This window comes from Micromys minutus (assembly GCF_963924665.1).
Source record: "Micromys minutus genome assembly, chromosome: 9".
In the NCBI taxonomy this organism is placed as follows: domain Eukaryota; kingdom Metazoa; phylum Chordata; class Mammalia; order Rodentia; family Muridae; genus Micromys; species Micromys minutus.
The window spans coordinates 52,413,761-52,434,600 of NC_137978.1; the positions used below are offsets into that span (position 1 = coordinate 52,413,761).

The 20,840-nt window shown below is 51.6% G+C and overlaps 1 protein-coding gene across 1 annotated transcript; it reads right to left on the minus strand.

The window, feature by feature from the left end:
* Nucleotides 1-1,619: 1,619 nt before the first annotated feature.
* On the minus strand, nt 1,620-14,741 carry HTR6 (5-hydroxytryptamine receptor 6; the record flags this gene model as incomplete). The annotated part of the gene is made up of 3 exons (XM_080921997.1): nt 1,620-2,063; nt 2,258-2,416; nt 14,028-14,741. 3 exons carry the CDS (start codon nt 14,739-14,741, stop codon nt 1,620-1,622), a joined length of 1,317 nt encoding a protein of 438 aa, XP_080778123.1.
* Between the last annotated feature and the right edge of the window lie 6,099 nt (nt 14,742-20,840).

A 20,840-nucleotide genomic window follows, 5' to 3' on the forward strand; every position in this document is an offset into this window, starting at 1 on the left:
AAGCCCGAAGCACCAGAGCCCTGCTGCCAGGGCCCAGTAGAGCACGGTCAGCACCAAGGAGAGCTCCTGGCCACACTCAGAGCCTGGGAGCCTGGGTTGATGGAACAGGGCTCAAAGAAAGACCTGACACTGAAAGGGAATTCGGTGTGGAGGAGCATGGAGCCAAGAGTCCCCTGCCCTTACCCATAAATGCAAGCCAGACCAGAGCCCACCTGTCTCTCTGTGGCTTCACCCCAAGCCAGGGGCATACATCCCTCTTCTGCTCTAGTCTGCCCACCCACGCAGCTGTCCTTTCTTTCAGTGACCCTAGAAAGGACCAAAAAGGGGGCAGGATGAGGCACTGTTCTGCCTCCATCAGCTGCTTCCTCTCGGGGAAGCTGGGATGGAGGAACCCCACACTTAAGGTCACACGGGATCTGTCACCATCCTCTGAGCCTCTAGAGGCAGAGGAACAGGATGGGACTGGAGAGAGTCCCTGAGTGGTAGGGTCCCCACACAGTAAAACAAGAAGGCTGGGAGCCCAATTTGGGCTGGAACAGAACAATGGGGGCTGAGGTGTGCCCAGGAGAAAGCACTTGCTGCCTAGTATGTGCAAGGCTGTCCTAACAGAAAACAGGGCCCTGGGAGCACAGGTTCATTGACAGAGTGCTTTCCCAGAATGCATGAAGCCCTAAGCTCTACCCCCAGCACCACATAACCTGTGATCCTAGTACTTGGGAGGTAGAGGCAAGAGGGTTACACATAGAGAAGCCACGTAGAGAAGCATGGGTTACTTGAGAGCCTAGAACAAATCAAAACAAAAGGAAGAGAGGAAAGATGGGAGGGAGGGAGGGAGGGAGGGAGGGAGAGAGGGAGGGAGGGAGGGAGGGAGGGAGGGAGGGAGGGAGGGAGAGAAGGCTGGGAAAAGGAGGGAGGGACACCAGCTAGCCTTCTACCAGAGCCAGAACCCGGCTAACCAGGGCTTAAAGCAACAAGAATTTACCACACACTGACCCCTCCCTCCCAGGTGCCAGGCATACCTGTCACATTGTCCCTTGAGACCTGTGCCAAGCCCCAGAAATGCGGTCTACAGTTGAGGAAAGGGTCGTGTTTCTGGCTGCCCAACCTCCAGCCTAGGAGCTGGCAGGTCTGAGAGCTCAGCAAATGCGTACTTGGGAAAGCTTGTGAACATACAGTGTTGACTGAGCTCATCTACAGAGGGGCGGGCACTTTACAAAAGCTCCCCAGGGCCTATGAGAACCCCAATAACCCATAGATGGCACTTTGGATGATGGAATTGGGTCAGTCAGGAACTGGAGTGTCTAGATGGATACAATCTCCCCCCCACACACACACCATAAGAGAAATAACTGAGGACAGATTTGCTTTCCTACTGACCTGAACCAAATGATCCAGCTCCAAGACCCCTGGCCACACTACACAGACCGCAAGCAACACTTTACTGGAGTACCCTACAGAGGTGGTTCTGATTACTCCTCACATCAAGGAACCTGCAGCAGAAGATGGGGGCTAGCTGAGGATACCTCATGATGCTCAGCATGCTTCAGGAGACCTACCACCTCCCAGTCTTAGGGAGACCTCTGGGAATGTGGCCCTCCGCTGGCCAGCTCTTGACCTGGTCAGTTCATGGGGGAACTGAGAGGATGCTGCCGTATCTCAGGCTCCACAGAGTCTGTGACGAAGAAGTTGACCACAGTGGTGGCCCTGGTGGGTGGTTGGGGGTCCCGGGTTGCCTCTCCAGGCAGCAGAAGCTGGGCTGTGAGCTGCAGGCCCGAGGTGCCCCCTGAAGCTGAGTCTGAATCGGAGTTTGGCGGCAGAGGCAGAGGCAGCACCTGCTGCAGGCTGAGGCCTGGTCTGGCACCGCTGTGAGAGGTCCACATGGAGGGAGAGGCAGGGCTGGCCCGGTGCTCCGGGGGACAGTGGACACATGGCAGGAACCTGCCCAGGGCCCTCTTGAAGTCCCGCATGAAGAGTGGATAGATGATAGGATTCATGGTGCTGTTACAGTAACCCAGCCACGTGAGGACATCGAAGAGACCCGGGGAGATGCAGTCACACACGGCCTGTGAAGATAAGACCCATCACACACGTCCCAGGCAGGGACCCAGGCTACCCCACCCAGCAGGGATAGGACAGACACACAGACACAGGTACCACAGATGAGCCATCCTCCTCCCTCCCACCTTCGTCCAGTGAGGCATGGCGTCTCTCTCCGCCCAGGCCTAGGCTCATTTCACCTTCATTGTCATAATTTTACCTGAGCTATGTTGGCCACAAAGAAGGGCAGCCAGGTGACAAAGAACATGCCCAGCAGGATGCCCAGGGTCAGGCTGGCCTTCAAGGCCTTCCTGCTATGCTTGGTGGCCAGACGCCTACTGTCAGCGGACTCCATCCCTGGGCGTGGTGTCCTGGGCACCTGTGGAAAGGAAAAGCCACATAAGTTGGCTGATCTTAGTCACAGACTGAACCTCAACCCTAAAATGAGATGGAGTCCTAGCGTACCAGCAATTAACTGAACCCTGATCATTGACTGATCCCCAGCTGAAGCACTAGGCCTAACTCCAGTTCTGTACCGAACGGGCTGCAGAGCAAGCCTGACGTCAATGCTAAGAACAGCACAGTCCCAGGCTGAACACTGGAAGCACTTGGATCCTTGTGTAGTGACATCTTAGGCTGAGCCTCCATTGGGGACCTCGATGGAGCCCTGATCCTGGTCCCACACTGTCCCTTGTCAATGCATCATTTCACAACTTTGAGGTAGTTCAGAGGCAGAGGTAGACAGCTCCAAGAGGGCCTCCTATAACGCCAATACCAGTACACGGAGGAGTCAGATGTAGCTCAGTTAATAGAGGGCTTGCCTAACATGCATTAAGACCTGGGTTCCATTTATCCTACCTCACAAACTAGGTATAGGGCTGTGTGCCTGGAATCTGAGCAAGTTCAGAAGCTTAAGGCTACCCTCAGCTACAAAATGACTTGAGGCCAGACAGACAGATGATAGGTAGGTAAATAGACAGAGATAGACAGACAGACAAACAGATAATAAATAGGTGATAGAAAGACTGACAGATCAGCAAACAGACAGATAATAGGAGATAGATAGATAGATAGATAGATAGATAGATAGATAGATAGATAGATGATAGTAGACAGACTGACAGATGGGCAGACAGACAGGTGATAAATAGATGATAGATAATAGATAGGCAAAAAGACAAATGATTGACAGACAGACAGACGGATAGATAGATAGATAGATAGATAGATAGATAGATAGATAGATAGGAGGTAGATATAGGCAGATGACATTCTCCACAGACAGGCACACAGCACAAGCCCCATCACCTTCCAAGGCCTCAGCACATCAAGGACCAGTTGCACTTGCAGAAGACCACCCACGGCAGAAGGGCAGCTTGTTTGTGCAGCCCACAGAATCTCTGCAGTTGGGAATCGGGTTTTCCCATCATGCCCCAGAAAGCAGAAGCATTTTTTTCATCTCTGCATAAAGCACATGTTTGTGATGAAACCTTGTGTGGATGACGAGGGAACAGCTGGGGACCTTAGGGCCGCACAGCTCCTCTCCAATCCAGATGGACACCCTACTCCATTCTTCTCCTGGACGATGGTGGAAAGCAGGGGAGAAGGGAGGTGCCACCAAGAAGGGCCAAGCACATGGAGAGGTCTGAGCATGATGCTGCCACCTGCAGCCAACTGTCCCAGATCATTGTGAGGCATGGAATGAGCCTGTTCCACTTTGGGCTCTGTGAACCCTCTGAAAACCTTGCCACAGGAAAAGATACTCAAAAAAGTTTATTTTCACACACAGAAAAAAGAAAAAATTATGCGGTCTTAAGGTGAAGGTGACTTCCACCAAGCCTGGCAGCCTGGGTTTGAGCCAAGAAAATGAATTTGACTCCTAATTTTCCAAGATCTACCTCCTGAATGTTGGGGTTACAAGCATGTTCCTCCACACCCAGTTTATATATTGCTGGGGACTGAACCCGGGGCCTTCTCTCATGCTCGGCAGACACTCTACCAACTGAGCTATGGTTCTAGCCACGTTTTGGATCCAAGGATTTGCCTAGCTCCGTTCTTTTTCTTTTCGTTTGAGACATGTAGCCCAGGCTAGCCTCATACTGAAACTACTCTTGCCTCCATCCCACTGATGCTAGCATGACAGGTACGTCTCAACGTGCCCTCCTGGGTTCTGAAGGCAGTCAGAGGCAGGATATGTGTAGAGAGATGCAAAGATCAGGCAGGGGCAGGAAGGGAACCAGACTCCTGAGCAGTCCTCCATGGATGGAGACAGGGTGGAAGAGGCAAAGCCTGGATCTGTCAGAGCCAGGAAGCTTCCAAGCTAGACTCACACAGGAGCCATCCTCTGCCTAGCTCCCTGCAAACTGGGACTTGCAGAGCAGAGGTCTGTCTACAGTGCTAGAACTCCAGCTCTGAGCTGCGCTCCTGCAGGACTCGGGATCTCGCTCTGGAATGGGAATTGAGGGCAAAGCACATTGTAACAGATGTTTCAGGTGACATCTGATGGTGTTGCTGTCAAGCGCAAATCCAGAAAGAAAAAAAAAAAAAACACTAGAGAGAGAGAGAGGGAGAGAGAGGGATAAGGAGGAGAAGGAGGAGAAGGAGGAGGAGAGGAGGAGGGGAGGAGGAGGGGAGGAGGAGGGGAGAAGGAGGAGGGGAGGAGGAGGGGAGGAGGAGGAGGAGGAGGAAGAGGAGGAGGAGGGGAGAAAGAGGAGGAGGAGGAAGAGGAGGAGGAGGAAGAGAAAAAGAGTGGAGAGGGAGAGAGAATACTTAACTCCCAGAGCCATTCAGAACAGGCAGACTGTACACGCATGCGTACACGCATGCGCAGCCAACACCCTCTTCTCTCTTCCCAGTAGCCACGCCCACCCACACTAGGAACTTGTTCTGTAATCTGTAATCTGTAATCTGTATGTCCCCTTACATATCTGCAGCACATGCCGGGAACAGACGGTGGCAACCTGGCAGTGCCCTTTCTAGCCAGCAACTCTACATTGGGAACTCCTGTTCATTGATTCCTGGTGGAAAAAAAAACTAAACAGGGAATAGAGGCACGCACCTTTTGTCTCAGCACTTGGGGGATAAAGGCAGGAAGATTCTGAGTTCAAGGTCAGCCTGGTCTACGGAGTGAGAATTCCAAAACAGCTAGAACTATATGGTAAGACCCTGTCTTGAACGCGCCCCGCCCCCAGAAAAAATAAACAGACACAACTTACTTGCTACAAGCTGTTCTCTGACCTCCACAGGCGCGCGCGCAAACACACACACACACACACACACACACACACACGCACGCACGCACGCACGCACGCACATGCACGCACACAAAACGAATATACACACAGTGAATAAATGCATATAATTAAAACGTTAATGTGCTGGGGGCTAGGGATGCACCTCAACTGGCACAATGTTTGCCTGGCATATGGAAAATGCTGGATTCTATTCCCAGAACTGCATAAACCAGGGATAACAAAGCATGTCTGTAATCTAGCACTCAGAAGGTGAAGCCAGGAAGATTAGGAGCTCACAATCATCCTCTGCTACATAAGTTCGATGCCAGCCTAGTCTACATGAGACCCTCTCTCAAAAATAAATAAACAGGCAAGCGCTCTATCTAGAGAGAAGATCTTGTGTATTATTATATGGATGCATCATGTGTCCATTAAAAAAAAATCTATGACACATCTATCAACTGAGCCACATCCTTACCCCTAGTATTCATTCATTCATTCATTCATTCATTCATTCATTCATCTTCAGACTCATGGTTAAGAGCACTTGCTGTTCAGTTCCCAGCACCGCATGGTAGTTCACATCTATCAATAGTTCAAGTTCCAGGGGATCCGAGACACTCTTGGGACCTCTGCAGGCATCAGGCATGCACATGGTGCACAGACATACATTCAAGGAAAATATTAAAGCATAAAAATACATTCAAAACTCAAAGCGAATGGATACATAAGGGGGATGTGTCAGGGAGTGGGCAGCCTCCACTGTGTAAAGAGCACAGGAAATGCTGATCCTTGAGGACTTGACGCAAGCACACAGCACACGGAATGACATCGAGAATGCACCGTTAGTGGGCAAGAGTGTCACCAGCGGTGAAGAGACCAGGTCCGAGGGATCTTTTACTTTGCCTGGCTTGTACCTGGCCTGTGGAGTGTGCTTTCCAGGTTCTGGGAGCCACCTCCCAACACCGTGGAACACTAGAAGGAAGTACACTTATATATTCCCTTGTTATTCAAATGGGTAACAAGGGGTTGGGGGGGGGGGAATGGTGGCTCAGCAGTTAAGAGCGCTGGCTGCTCTTGCAGTGGACCTAAGTTCTGATCCCAGAACCCACCTTGGGTAACTCACAGCCATCTGCAAATCCTCATCCTGAGAGTCTGATGGCCTTTTCTGGCCTCCATGGGCATTGCAGAGACGTGGTGCACATACAAACAAAGAAGCCCACATAGGCACACATTTTAAAATTAAAATAAGGGGCTAGAAAGATGGCTCAGTGTTTAAAAGCACTTGTTGCTCTTGAAGAAGACCTGGATTCAATTCCCAGCACCCACATGGCTGCTCACAACCATCTGTAATCCCAGTTCCAGGAGGTCCCATGCCCTCTTCTGACAACTGTGGGTATTACCACACATGTAATGTATGTTCAGATGATCAGAACACTTGTGCACATAAAATGTTAATTTTAAAATCTAAAATTTTAATTAAAATAAACACACACAAAAAAAAGAAAAACAATTTGACAGTCATCCTGTCACAGTGGGAGGTTGGCAAGACAGACTTGAGCCAGATGAGTGTTTCACACCCTGACCGGCTTCTAACAGCCAACTGGTATAAGGCATGCAACTGGACCTCTCCTGTCTCTTCTGTAAAAAGACACACCTTGAATCCCAGCACTCGGGAGGCAGAGGCAGGCAGATCTCTGAGTTCAAGGCCAGCCAGGTCTATAGAGTGAGTTCCAGGACAGCCAGGGCAACACAGAGAAACCCTGTCTTGGAACGGGAGGGGGACACATTTGCTAGCATCCGTCTCACAGGTCTGTGCTAAGGACCGAATAAGATAACAGGCCTGTTCAAACAGCTCCTCCAGCACTGTAGGTGCCTTGTAGGTTAGCTGTTTCTATTACATCGTAAGCATCCCAGAGTTCTCACCCACTTAACAATCTCGCAGTGTTGGTGATGCCACAGAAAGGCTGGAAGACAGAGGTCCCCAGAACCATCTCTTCTGCCACCAACAGTAGAGAAAGGGGACCTGCTGAGCCCTACTCTGTACCAGAGCCACCTCCCCGGATAGTTATCTTTAGACCCAGGATACAGGTAGGCAAAATGACTTCTGCAAGGTCATTCAGCTGTGGCAGGCACAGGCAGGGCTTGAAGGAGGAGATGCTGAATTTTCTGTGCCAAGTCCCCAGCTCAGCACGGCCACTCTGCTGTCACCTCCCCCAGCAGGTATTTCTGTGATTGTCACCTCCTCCTCTGAGGAGGAGGGATGGAGGTGGAGGGAACACTTGTCACCGAAACAGGCAGATAGTTCAGTTAGGGCAGAAGTGGGAGGGATGTAGGGGGAGGTAGAGGAGGGAAGATCAGGACAGACAGAGGGAAGATGGTGCTTGAGGGGGATAGTGGGAGTGAGAGAAAAAAGTGAGTCGGAGGAAGAACCCTGGCTCCATACTGCAGTCTGATACTGCCCAACAATGCTCTTGACTCTCTGGGATCACCCAAGGATAAATAAATACCCCCCAACCCACAGTCTATCTATCTCCTTTCCCCTTTCCCACCCTGTTTTGGGGTGTGTGTGTGTGTGTGTGTGTGTGTGTGTGTGTGTGTAGACAGGGCCTCACTGTAATCCAGGCTTTCCTATAACACCTAAATCAATCCTTAAGCTGGCCTTAAGCTCACAGCAATCCTCCAGTCTCAGCTTTTCTCCTATGTTGAAATAACAGGCATACACTTCCACACCTCTACTGGTTTTTTTCTCTTCCCTCCCCCACAACTCCTTGGCTTGGCATCATCCCACAGAGATACCTTTACCCACTTAAATCTCCCCAATATCCAGTTCTAAGCATAACCCCTACCCCCCCCCCCCGAGGCCCTGGGAATACAGGGAAGACCTGGTGGGAACCACTGTGCCAGCAGTGGGGGTTTTTTTTAGAGCCCAGTTTCACACCTCGGCATATGTGGATAGCAGAGAGATAGCATGCTAGCCAGCTCCCACGTTACCCATGCCAGGGACTGGGGGCCTGTTCCCGCCTCCCTTCCATCTGCAAGGAGCTAGAGGCTGCACTGGTAACGGAGAGGAGCTGTTCCTAGAAGGGAAGGGGCCCCATGCAGCCCTCTCTGTATCCGTCCACACCATTGCTGCTGATCTGAGCCCTGAGGCTGTCTCCAACTCCTGTGTCTGTTTGTCCATTCCTTTGAGGATCCATTCATCATAGGATCTCACTATGTACCTCTGGATGTCCTGGAACCCACTATATAAATCAGGGTGACCTGAAACTCACGGAGATGGACCCGCCTCTGCCTCCCTCCCGAGTTTGAGTGCTGGCCGTAAAGGTGTGTGTCACCATGCCTGGGGAGCTGCCCTTCTGGAAAGGCCAGCTCAGAAGGACAAACAGAAACAGGAGTGCCACAGCACACACAAGTCCCCAAAGGCAGGCACTCAGGACACAGGCCCACACGCAGCTTTGAAAGCCGGGTGGTGGAGGTTCTGATGATTCAGCAACGAAGAGAACAGGCTGGACGGACGGACAGCTTCGGCAGTCAAGAGCATGTACTGTTCTTGCAGAGGACCCCAGTTCAGTTCCAAGCACCCAAATCCAGTAGCTCCCAACTGCCACACTCCAGAACCAGGGTACTGAATACCTCTGAAGACACCTGCACACACATACACACACACACACACACACACACACACACATACACGTGCATGTGTACACAATTAAAAATCAAATACTGTTTTTAAAAGAGACGAAGGCCAGGCATGGTGGCACACTCTTATGAGCCCAACACTTGGAAGGCAGAGGCATGCAGAATTCTGTGAGTTCGGAGCCACAGGGACTACATAGAGAGACTCTATCTCAACCTCCTGCCTCCCAAAAATGTGGGGGTGAGGGCAGAGATAATGAACAGGCATTCCAGCAGATGCTCACTGGGAGGAGAGGTTTGGGATAGATAAGCCTCTGGCTTGAGAACCAGGTGGATCATCTTGTCGCCAAGGTAGGATGATGACCTTGGGGACAGAAGGGATGTCCTCCAAACTTCAGCTTCAGGATCTACTGTGCTTTCTCTGCCTTGGCCTTCAGCTATACACAGAATATGGCTTTGCGGGGGGTGGGGGGCTCCCCATCTAAGCTCCACCCAGCTAGTGCTTAAAGTTGAAGTTCATCTCTACAACTGGCATAAATTTAAGCAGGGTAGGACCTCTCCATGGGCAGTATATATCATATGAGATGTATATATATATATATATATATATAATATTATATATATCCTGCACACAGTAGGTAGCTCTTGCACACAGTAGGTACTCAATGCATGCCATTGATTGGCCTAACAAATTCATGTTGTGAAAAGCTTAAGGGCCCAAGCCATTCCATATATGAGTGAGCCCACAGGGTGTGAGAATGGGCACCCATGCGAGCCCCAGGCTCTCCAATGCTCTGTGTTCATTTCCTTCCCACCATAAACAGAGGCTGGGAAGTCAAAAGAGGCTCAGCGTGGCTCTGGATGCTGGTATTAGACCAGCAAACATGACACACTCCTGCCCTCTTAAAGCCCACTTCCTACCCAGGATGGTCCATTAATCAATTATCTGTCCACTGGCAAAATGTTTACAGATGCTGCTAAGAGTGAGCAGCAGGCCTGAAGAGAGGACCTAACCTGGGAGGGTAGCACTTCCTTCTCAGAAGCCCGAGAACAGAAACCAGAGGGCAGGACAGAAGTTGAGGGAGGACCATGTGGAAAGGAAAGACAGAATAGCCAGTGCAAAGGTCCTGAGACAGGAAAGTTCTTGATGCTCAATGAATAGCCAGGAGGCCAGTGTGGCTGGAAGAGGGAGAACAACCAAGGGAAGAGACAGCAACCTAGATGTGGATTAGGGAGTCTCAGGACAAGAGCTGAAAGGCCAACAGAGCAAGCAATAGGATGGGACCTGTCAGTTAGAAGGTTACTATAGTAACCCAGGCATCCACAACAGGACTCAGCCACAGGATGGCAGTAGTACCCAGAGCCTGGATATGTGTCATAGGTAGAGATGAGAGGAAGAAGCAAAGAGGAATCCAGGCTGCCTCCAGAGTTCCTGGCCTGCGAGACCAGAAAAAGGAAGTCACCATTCACTGACATGGGGAAGACCCTGAGGGCCAAGTCTGGATTCTGGAAAGATCAGAGTTCTGTTATACTTGGGCAGGGCTTGGCCTAGAAGTACCTAGGCAGTATTTCCAGACAAAACAAAACCTCTACAGAGAGAATGTTGAGAAAGAGTGATAGCAAGCCAGGTCAGAGCCCCAGGGTGCACACTGGGATGGCAGATTAACACTCAGGGAGGACTCCAGAAAGCAGCCAACAGGGGACATGGTAAAATGTCACTGAGCGCTTAGCCACACCTGCTTTTCCTCAGCCTGTTTCCCTATCACCAAGCAAGGCTGAGAGAGAGTTTCTCACTCAGCAGGGTTTTGGAGACTTGGTGCCTGACAGACAATGTCACGGCTGTGGGAGGTGGCTTCTGAGGCCACCAGGTGCCATCCTGGTATCAGCTGATTTACTTCACTAAAAGAACATCTGTGTTGAGCCCTGCTGAGAAGAGCATGCCAACAGCCCAACTTTTAACATCCTTGATCTCTGATACAGAGTGTCCTTAAAGATGGGCATTCAGGACTTTTCAGCTGCGGGTGAACATTTTTAAAACTCACAGAACAAGTGAGAAGGTGCAGAAGGTAAAAGGTCCTGCACGAGCCTGACTAGACCCCTAGTCCCACATGGAGAGAGAAGAGACCTTGTCTTCTGTCTTATTATGGCACACATGTGTGCACACTCACACACATAATAATAATAATAATAATAATAATAATAATATTATTATTATAATAAATATATCATGCTAATAAATTATTATTGGTGATGGTGGTACACACCTTTAATCCCAGCACTCAGGAGGCAGAGGCAGGTGACTCTCTGTGAGTTTGAGGCCAGACTGATCTACAGACTGAATTCCAGGACAGTCAGGACACCCCTCCCCAAATAGTAATAATAATAATAAATTAAATTTTAAAAATATTAACATAGTGTGTGAGCTGCAAGATGTCTCCCAGCAAGAGCGAACACATTCCTTGTTCTTGATAACCCTCTCCCAACTCAGCCTGAGAAAGTCAGCCTCAGGTTCCAGGCATAACAGACAGACAGAAGCACTTCAGGGACGCTGCTGGGGCCTCCGACATACCTGCCCTTGTGTTTCCTGTGACTGCCTGTGACAAAGGTTACTGGCTTTTCTTTTCCGGAAAAGATGGGAACTTTTCTTTCTGAACACATTCGTGGAAGTTAAAAGATGAGGATAGGAGAGATAGCCCACCCTCTACCCCCACCGCGGTTCTCGTTCCTTTACAAAATCTCTGAGAGCAAAGTGGAACTCAGTGGTAGACCCTGGAGAGCCTGTGCCACAGTTGATCAATACCTTCAAGAATCCAGGAGCTTCCATTTGGATTTAAGACTGTGTGTGTGTGTGTGTGTGTGTGTGTGTGTGTGTATGTGTGTGTGTGTGTGTGTGTATACAAGCCATCTCACATGGAAGAGGAAGGGTCTGGGGTGACCCAGAGCAGCTGTGCAGCCCCCATGCACACAGGCAGAGGTCAGAGAACATGAATGAAAGTGGTCCCAGGGACAAAATTTGGGTTTTCGGGCTAGGTGGCAAGCGCCTATACCTACTGAGCTTTCGAGCTAGTCTCTTATCTTTTTTAAAAAAATAGGTTCGTATATGTGTGTGTGCACACGTGTGCACGTACGTGCGTTCATGCACGAGGACTTGAATGCTTGCCCTCACATGCACAGAATCCAAGAGACAGAACCCAATATCTTTGAGTCACAAGGATTTGTGGGGGATGCCTGGCTTGTTATGTGAGTGCCAGGGTCCAGACTCCAGTCTTCGTGATTTTGCAACAAGCTCTCTTAACCACTGAGCCATCTGACATCTTTGCAGGGTAAGAAACAAGCCCCCGCTTTGTGGAGACACCAGATATTGTCTGCCTACATCACAAACACTAGCTTGTAGCACTCACTCACTTCTGGGGTTCTTGAGAAGAAGTCATCAGCTTTTGAGGCCAGGAAATTCATACATGTGAGAAACGGGTGTGGTTACCTCTTACTCTCAGACCAACAAATGGAAAAGATGGTGAAACTGTGACAAGGCAGGAACAAATCACCAAGCAAGAATGAAGTAAGTCTTAACCAAAAAAAGATGGGGGGGGGACCAGTGGTGGTGATGGTGACTCACACCTTTAGTCCCCAGCACTCGAGAGGCAGAGGCAGGCAGATCCCTCTGCAAGTCCGAGGCCAGTATGGTCTACAGAGCAAGGTTCAGGACAGCCAGAGCTATTAGGAGCAACCCTGTCTTGAAAAACCAAAAGAAAATGCCAAAGTTTTAAGTAAAGAGGATGAAAGGCCCACATTCATCCACACTGCATCAGGACCACCGACAACTTGAGAACAGAGAGGGCTGCAGCCAGGACTCCTATCCACTGCAGACACCACGGTCCTAGGTGAGCAGATCTTGGAAGATCAGGTCTCTCTCATGGCACTGCAGCCTGGCTGCTCTGGGGGCTGCGGGAGGCTGCTCTTTCCACCTTACCCAAGTCTCTTGCTGCTCAGTGACCCCAGCCTCACCCCCAAGAACCTCTTCACCCAAGGCTACTATATGTCTCAGGAGCTCAATCCTAGGGAATCTCCAAGGTGGACCTCAGCCAGGAGCCCAGTGTAACCTGTATAGCAAGAGCAGCCATGTTTGCTTGAACTAAGGGGCATGCCCCATGCACAGGTAATTATTGAGTTCTGTGTACTGGGGAGGGGGGTCAAAACTGATCTAGCCTCACACAGCCCCCAAGCCAGGGAGCCAGTGTGGCTTAATCAACACGTAAACAGGGACTATGATGGCAACAGCATCAGGGAGGCAGTGGACCTTCAGACCCGGAAGTCAGGGGTCAGCCTAGGAAGAGGTGGGCTGAAAAGAAGTCTGCAAGAGCAGCTCCAGGGAGAGGCATTGAGGCAGAGGGAACAGCAAATACAAAGACCTTAAGCCAGGCATGGTGGTGCACACCTATAATGACAACAACTTGGGAGGCAGAAGCAGGAAGATCACCAGTTCAAGACCACCCTCAGCTACATAGAGAGTTTAGAGCCAGCCGAAGCTCTGCGAGGCCCTCTCTCAAAGTAAAGTCAGACATCTTGGCACAGAGTTAAGCCTGGCAACTTTGAGGACTGTCCTCGGGGCTGGTGTAGACAGACAAGAAGAGAGAGAGGGGAGAAAGGGAGGCTTAGAGTTTGGCCCGGATCCTCGGACCATATTCTGAGATGGGTGAGCTAGGTGAGGTTTGTAGCAGGGAAACCACACAGCCACCTTCTCTTCAGTCTCTCTGGCTCCAAGTGGGAAGGTGCACCGGCAGTGGGAGTCTGCAGAAGCCTATCAAAGGCTCCCTGGGGAGAGGTGACAGAGGCTTAGGCAAGAGAGGATGCTGTCTAAGTTTCCCACAAGTGCTACAGGATGGAGCCCGTCAAGGAGACGCATGCCAGCTTCCTCCTCCGTATCCATATTTAACGGTTCACCACCGTCCGCATATCCCACCACAGTCAGAGCCTGAAATTCATCAGAAAGGCGTAGCCACCGGCCTTGTAGGATTAGCAGCAAGCGTTTACTATGAGGCAGTCACCCACTGGTTTCCTAAATGGCGGTTTATTTCTCTCTATCCCGAAAGCCAGGTCTCCCAAACCCACCCCGGGTACCTGCAAAGTTTCCAAGGCCTGGCCAGCCGTGCCCGTGGTGAGCGAGGCCACTTGCACCGCCTGCTTGCGGGCAGCCAGAAGGATCCTGCAGTAGGTGAAGCAGATGGCACCCGAAGGCAGGAAAAAGGTGACGCCGGACGCCACGAGGACAAAAGGCAGGCTGGCCAATAGTCGGCACTGGCCCGGGGCAGGCGTTCGAGCTTGGCCCAGTTCGTGCCAGCCCAGCAAGAGGGGCAGGAAGGAGGCAAGCGCCGCGAGGCTCCAGGCACCCAGGATGAGCGCCAGGGCACGCGGGGCTGTCATGCGCAGCTTGTAGCGCAGCGGCGAGAGGATGAGCAGGTAGCGGTCCAGGCTGATGAGGCAGAGGTTGAGAATGGAGGCGCTGCAGCACATCACGTCGAAGGCGGTCCAAAGCAGACAGAGGCCGCGAGCTAGCACCCAGCGCCCATACAGCGCGTTCAGCATGGCTGGGGGCATCACCACCAACCCCACCATCAGGTCCGACGTGAAGAGCGACACCAGGAAGAAGTTAGACGTGTTGCGCAGCGCAGGCTGCGTGCAAATGAGCGCAATCAGCAGCGAATTGGCGGCTGCCGTCAGCACGATGACCACGCACAGCGCGGCGGCCACCCAGCCGCTGCCCCCTGGGGCAGGCGGTGGCCCGGGGCCCCAGGCTGGGGTGCTACTGTTGACAGGGCCGGGCTCTGGAACCATGGGGACTGGGGTTGAGGACCAGGACGGGATATGGTGAATGCGGGTACAGGGTGAAGCCAAAGGAAAAGGGAAGATGGATAAAAACTGCACCTCAGAGTAGTAGGTGGCAAAATGGGGTTCTTAGGTCACCGAGCAGCGATCACAGGAGGTTCGGGAGGGGTTGTAGGGGTGCCTCCTACGGCGGGACCACCTGGAGTACTCGGGTAAGAAAGAAGTTTGGGGAGGGGTACCGAGTCAACAAAAGTTAGCTTGGGGCTGGACGAGAGCCCTGGAATGGAGGAGATCCACCGGGGATGCCATAAGATGGGGGTAGGGCTCCTGGCCAGAGGCACAGCTGGGGAGGTGGGAGCAGGAGCCGAACTCCCGCCTTCTGGCCAGAGAGGAGGGTGGGCGTGTGAGTACGCTAGATCACGAGCTGTCGCGCGTGGGGGTCGCAATGGAGTGGCCCAAGAGCAGGAGCGCAGCGCGGCGGCGGAAAGCAGGTCTCCTTTCGCCCTGAGGCACCGCGGGATCCGGGATACCGGAGGCCGCGGACCGGGCCGGGCCAGACCTGGCGGGGGAGAGAGGGCTGGCAGGGGAGCGCAGCGCGGCGCTCCGCCCTCCTGGCCGCGCCGGCTCGCCTGACCGCCTCCCGCCCGCGCTCCCTACCTGGGCGCTCGCGGGTGATCCGCTGCCGGCGACTGCGGCAAGTGCCGTGGGGCTGGGAGACGACAGGCGGCAGCTGGTGGCGCGGCCGGCATAGGGCTCCCGAGCCGGGAAGACAACGCGCAGGAGCCCGCGACGCTTCTGCCACGCGCGGTCCCGGAGGCTCTGAGCGTGCGCCCCGCCCCGCGGTGGGCGGGCAGAGCCGAGCCCCCTCTAGCAGACGAGCCAGGTCCTGGTACCCTAGGCCCGGAGAAGGATGCTCTGAGCGCTCCCGCAGTCCCCACACCTCCGCCTGCGGCTCCCCTGCCCACATGTGGTGATGGCGCAGGCAGAACTCAAGGAAGGGGGACGTGACCTGTGTGTACCTGGAGATTGCTCCCTCATGGGGGTCGGGCCACTTACTGTGAGAGTCGCCACGCTTTCAAAAGGAGTCAGCTGGAAAATACCGAGCAAGTCGTTTGAGATCCCTCTGAGCCTCAGCTGCTGGATCTATACAATGGGTGAATAATTTCTGCCACTCTTCACCTTTGAGTCACCCCCGCCCGCTCTCACTGAAATCACAACACTGAGTGATTTCAGTGAAGGTCCCCGTCCCTGACCTGTTGGCGCTCCAAGTCTCAGTAATGAGAGATTTGGGAATCTCCGAGCCATTGAAAGGGTGGTCACTGCAAACGGGGGCAGGGTATACCGCCGCCTAGTGATGACCGAGTTTTCTTCACTAGTAGGTACTGCTTTGGACAGTTGGAACACTGTATTAGATGATGTTTCCCATCTGTGAACTTCCATTCTAGCCGAAAGAAACGAGCAAGAAATGTAAGGCGGTCATTTTTATAGGAAAAGGAGGAGAAGGAGGAAGAGGACGAGGGGGAGAGAAGATATACAACAATGTGAAGACAAACTAATGGGTGTCTTTACCGAAATGGAAATACCTCCCACTTAGAAGGGCCCACTGCGTTCATGGCCTTTGTCCTGGAATATCTCTACCCAGACCCCTACCCCAACTATAGAGCCAGAATATATACGTGCCAGAAACATAAATGCCAGAAAGACGGTGTTAAGCTGAGGCTCAGAGAGGTCAAGAGCCTCTGCAGAGGTCTCGAGCACCAGGCAACCAATCGGGAAGTGGGGCTGAGATCCACTAGGTGCCCAAGGGCAGAACAGAAGGAGACCAGACAGGAGGATGCCTCCTGTCCTGCGGTATCCGCTCACACCCAAAAGTGGGTGGAGCCAGCGGCAGCACGCAAAAGACATCCCTATCCCTCACTCCACGCTGCGGCCTGAGGAACGGAAGGTCACCCCTGAATGGAGAGTCGGAGATCGGCCTGCGATCCCAGCTCTGCTGCACATTCGGGGCCGGTGGCAGCTGATCCTTTGGCCTTCTTTTCTCTTCGGCCACAGAGAGCAGAATTCCGCGTCTGACTCACTGAGTGCCGGGGAAGATTAAGTGACACTATGTGATCTGACTGCTTGACAGTCCTGTGTCAGTGTTAGCTGTTGGCTTCTGTGTCTCTCTTTGGTGTCCGACCCTGAGGTGCCTCTCATCGCCCAGGAATGCCTAACACAAGCGGCAGCAGATACATTTGGGGCCCAGTAATCTGGCTTTATAGTTATAATCTGTTCCTTGATCTATAAAACTGGCAAAGGTTTCCTTTTCTTCTTTTCTCTCCTGCCTATGATCGCTTGCCTGAGTGTATGCCTGATGCCTGTGGAGGCCAGAGGAAAGCATCGGATTCCCTCGGACTGGAGTTACAGATGGTTGTGAGTGGCCGTGTGGGTGCTGGGAACTGAACTCAGGTTCTCTGGGAAAACAGCCACTGCTCCTAACCACTGAGCCATCTCTCCAATCCCATAGAAAAAGGTTTGTTTTGTCTTGGAATTGTGCGTGCGTGTGTGTGTGTGTGTGTGTGTGTGTGTGTGTGGAAGAGGAGAAAGGACAACTTTCAGGCATTCTCTCCTTCTGTATGGGATCAAGGAATGGAGCCCAAACACAGGTGTCTCTTCCGTACCGGTCTTGCTTGTATGTGTTTGCTTCCTTTGCTTGTTTGCTTGTTTTTTCGAGACAGGGTCTCATTATGTAGCCCAGGCTAGCCTCTGATTTTCCATTTCCAGCTCCGTTTTCTACGGACTCGGTTACAGGCATCACCACCATGCTGGGCTGCGGAAGACGCTCCCATTCTCTGTGCTGTGGCGTCAGATAGCAGGGGTGCAAACAGGATGCTCTTCTTTACATCTGACAAAGCATGATCATTTTATTTACTTACTTACTTACTTACATTTATTTCATTTGGATGGGTGTTTTGTCTGTAGGAATACGTGTACACTGCATAATGTAGTGTCCAGGAATGCCAGAAGAGGGCATCGGATTCCCTGGAACTAGAGTTCCGGACAGGTTTGAGCCACCACGGGGTCCCTGGAAACTCAATCTGGGTCTTCTGCAAGAGTAGCCAGTGCTCTAACTACTGAGCCACCTCTCCAGCCCCCAAAACATGACCATTTTAATACTTTCTCATTCCAGGTGACCAACTAATTCTTTGCCCGTGTGTGTTATATTAGGATCTGCACTACATTATAATTAAGAAGTTTATTTTTAGCCGGGCAAGTGATGGCACACACCTTTAATCCCGGCACTCCGGAGGCAGAGACAGGCAGATCTCTGAGTTCAAGGCCAGCCTGGTCTATAGCCAGGGCAAGAGAAAGCCTGTCTTAAAAAGAGGAAAAAAGAAAAAGAAAAAGGTTTCATTTAAGACTGGCCCTGGGGGTAGTGCCCCCTTGTGGTCACACTTTTAATACCTGAAACTTAAAGGAGTTCTTCATAGATCCTTTGCGGTATGTAGAGTGGGGGCGGGGGACCTTCCTAGCATCACAGGTGCAGAGGGGCTTTTGAGAATGTTTAACCCTTTCTTAGCTGTTCCCGGGCACGATGAGCTGTAGGAAGCAGGCAGCAATGCCACCGTGGGATTATAGACCCAAGGATTATAGCTCAGCAAGTCAGAACCCTGATCTACTCTCCAGGCACAGAGGATCAAGACAGCTCCTCACTACACAGAGAGTCAAGCCAAGGTCTGTGGAGGTTGTGAGTCCTGCCGGGAGCTGCTCTTGCTGAAGGTGCCATGAGGGTCACCTCCACACAGGCAGGTCTTGGGTTCTGTTCCCTGCTAACCCATAATGAGCACAGTCTAGGCTATTTATTTGTCTATCTATTTATTTATTTTTATGTGCATTGGTGATTGAGGGTGTCAGATTCCCTGGAACTGGAGTTGTAGGACTGTTGTGAGCTGCCATGTCGTTGCTGGGAATTGAACTCAGGAACACTAAAAGAGCATCCTGTGTTCTTAATGGCTGTCTCTTCGGCCCATAGTTTAGGTTCTTAATAAATAGCTATCTAATAAGAGAATGGATGAGTGGACAAATCATCTGTCCAGGTGCTCGAGGTGTGGGCTAGTCACGCTCCGTGATCTCAGCAGCTGGCACTTCCCGAGGTACCATCCAAGGCCATCCGGCTGTGCGCACTGACTCACAGCACGCTCACCCTCAGAGAGTAGACTTGACCGTGAGCAATAGTTCTCACTCCACATGCAGCAAGACTGAACCCCAGAGACCTGTGATCTCCCAAAGAATCACAGTTAGAAAGGGACCTTGCCAGGATTTGAACCCAGACAGTGCAGACCTACCTAGAGGCCCTGGAGCAAGGGAAGGACCAGTTGCTAGCTGGTCCCAAACAAGACTGGGAAGCCAGCCAGCTCCAGCTAGCCGGTCATCTTGTCTAGATTGTTAATCTGTAAAGATGCTAAAGCCTTCACTGTTTGTGCAAAGGGATGAGGGGCTGCAATTTTGTTCCTGTGTTCTCTTGGTGGCTCAGTTCAAGCTCAGTGGAGGCAAAACTTTGAAATCACTACCCATATACATATACATACATACATGCACACACATATACTTGCATTTACACACATACTTCAAGTGGATGCAGCTCATGAGACTTCTGCAGAGTGGGGCGGCACATACCTGGATTTTTTAAGGCTGAGGCTGGAGGACCACGAGCTCAAATCAACTCTAGGCTACAGAGCACCCTCCAAAGACAGAGAATGAAATCTACCTGTTTGTAGAGTGCTGGCCTAGATGCATAAAGCCTTCGCTTTCATCTCCAGTGCTAGATAAATCGGCCATGGTGGCACACAGCTGTACTATCAGCACTCCTAAGATAGAGGCAAGGGGATCAGAAGACCACGGCCATAGCCTGCCCAGGCTGAGACATGGTCACAAAAAAACAAAAACAAAAACAAAATAAACCATTTCGTCCTATGCAAACATGAGGATCTGAGATGGATGCCCAGAACACACACATTATGTATATGATGTATATGTATATGTGTATATGATATGTATATGATGTATGTATATGGTGTATGTATATGATGTGTGTATGTATGTATATGTACACTTCCCACCAAGCCTGATGACCTTTCAATATCTTGTGCCCACATGACCTCTACATGGACAAAATGGCATACATGTGTTTACATGCATGCACGTAAGCGAGCGCGGGCGCACACACACACACACAGCCTGGTGTGGTAGCACATGTTCCAGGGCTGGGGAGGTGGAGACTGGGGTTCCTGGTACTCAGTGACCAGCCAGCCTGACCCACTTGCTAAGTCCTAAGTCAATAAGAGACTTTGTTCCAAAATCAAGGTGAATGGCATCTGAGAAATGACATTTCCAGGTGTCTTCTGGCCTGCACGTGTGCCTGTGCACTGCCCAGGTGCACACACACAATTTTTTTTCCATCCCTGAGATCTGGGTCCTCTCCCTGGCAAGACTTCCACATCCCAGCAGAGATGGCTTTTCCTTGGGACCCTACCTCTCCAGAAGGCCTAGCCTCTCCGATCGCACCGCCTCTAGAAAACTGCCCAAGCCACCAGCTGGCCTGCTGCCTTCACGCCTTTGGTCTCCAGCCTCTCTCTTCCCATTTACCCTAAGTCTTTCTGACACCTAGCTCTGCAGAGCCTACGTTTCCGTCTCTGGCTGCCATTCAGGGTCTGCCAGCAGCCTGTCAGCCGCCTTCCCACTGTATGTCTACCCAGTGTCTCAGTGAATTATCTTTCCACAAGCTAAGAAGCTGCCTACAGAAAGACAGCTGCTGGTGAGGCAGCTCTCAGGCCTGAGGCACGGGGTTTCAGAGGTGCAGTACCAGGGACCTCTAGGAGCAAATTCATTGCCAGTATTTTGGCTGCCATGACGAAGTGGCTTGGGAAGACCTGTGAGCTGATAAGTCAACTAGACATCCACATCCTAAGTGGACCACTCTGAAGAGAAAAATGATCCAGTTCCCCCACAGGCTGGTGGATACTCGTGCCAAGCTTGGCATGGATTCTGGCCCAGATTGTCTGGGTTTGATTCTTGGTGGCATTTAACAAGATGGTCCTGGAGAGATGACTAACTTGTCTGCACCTAAGA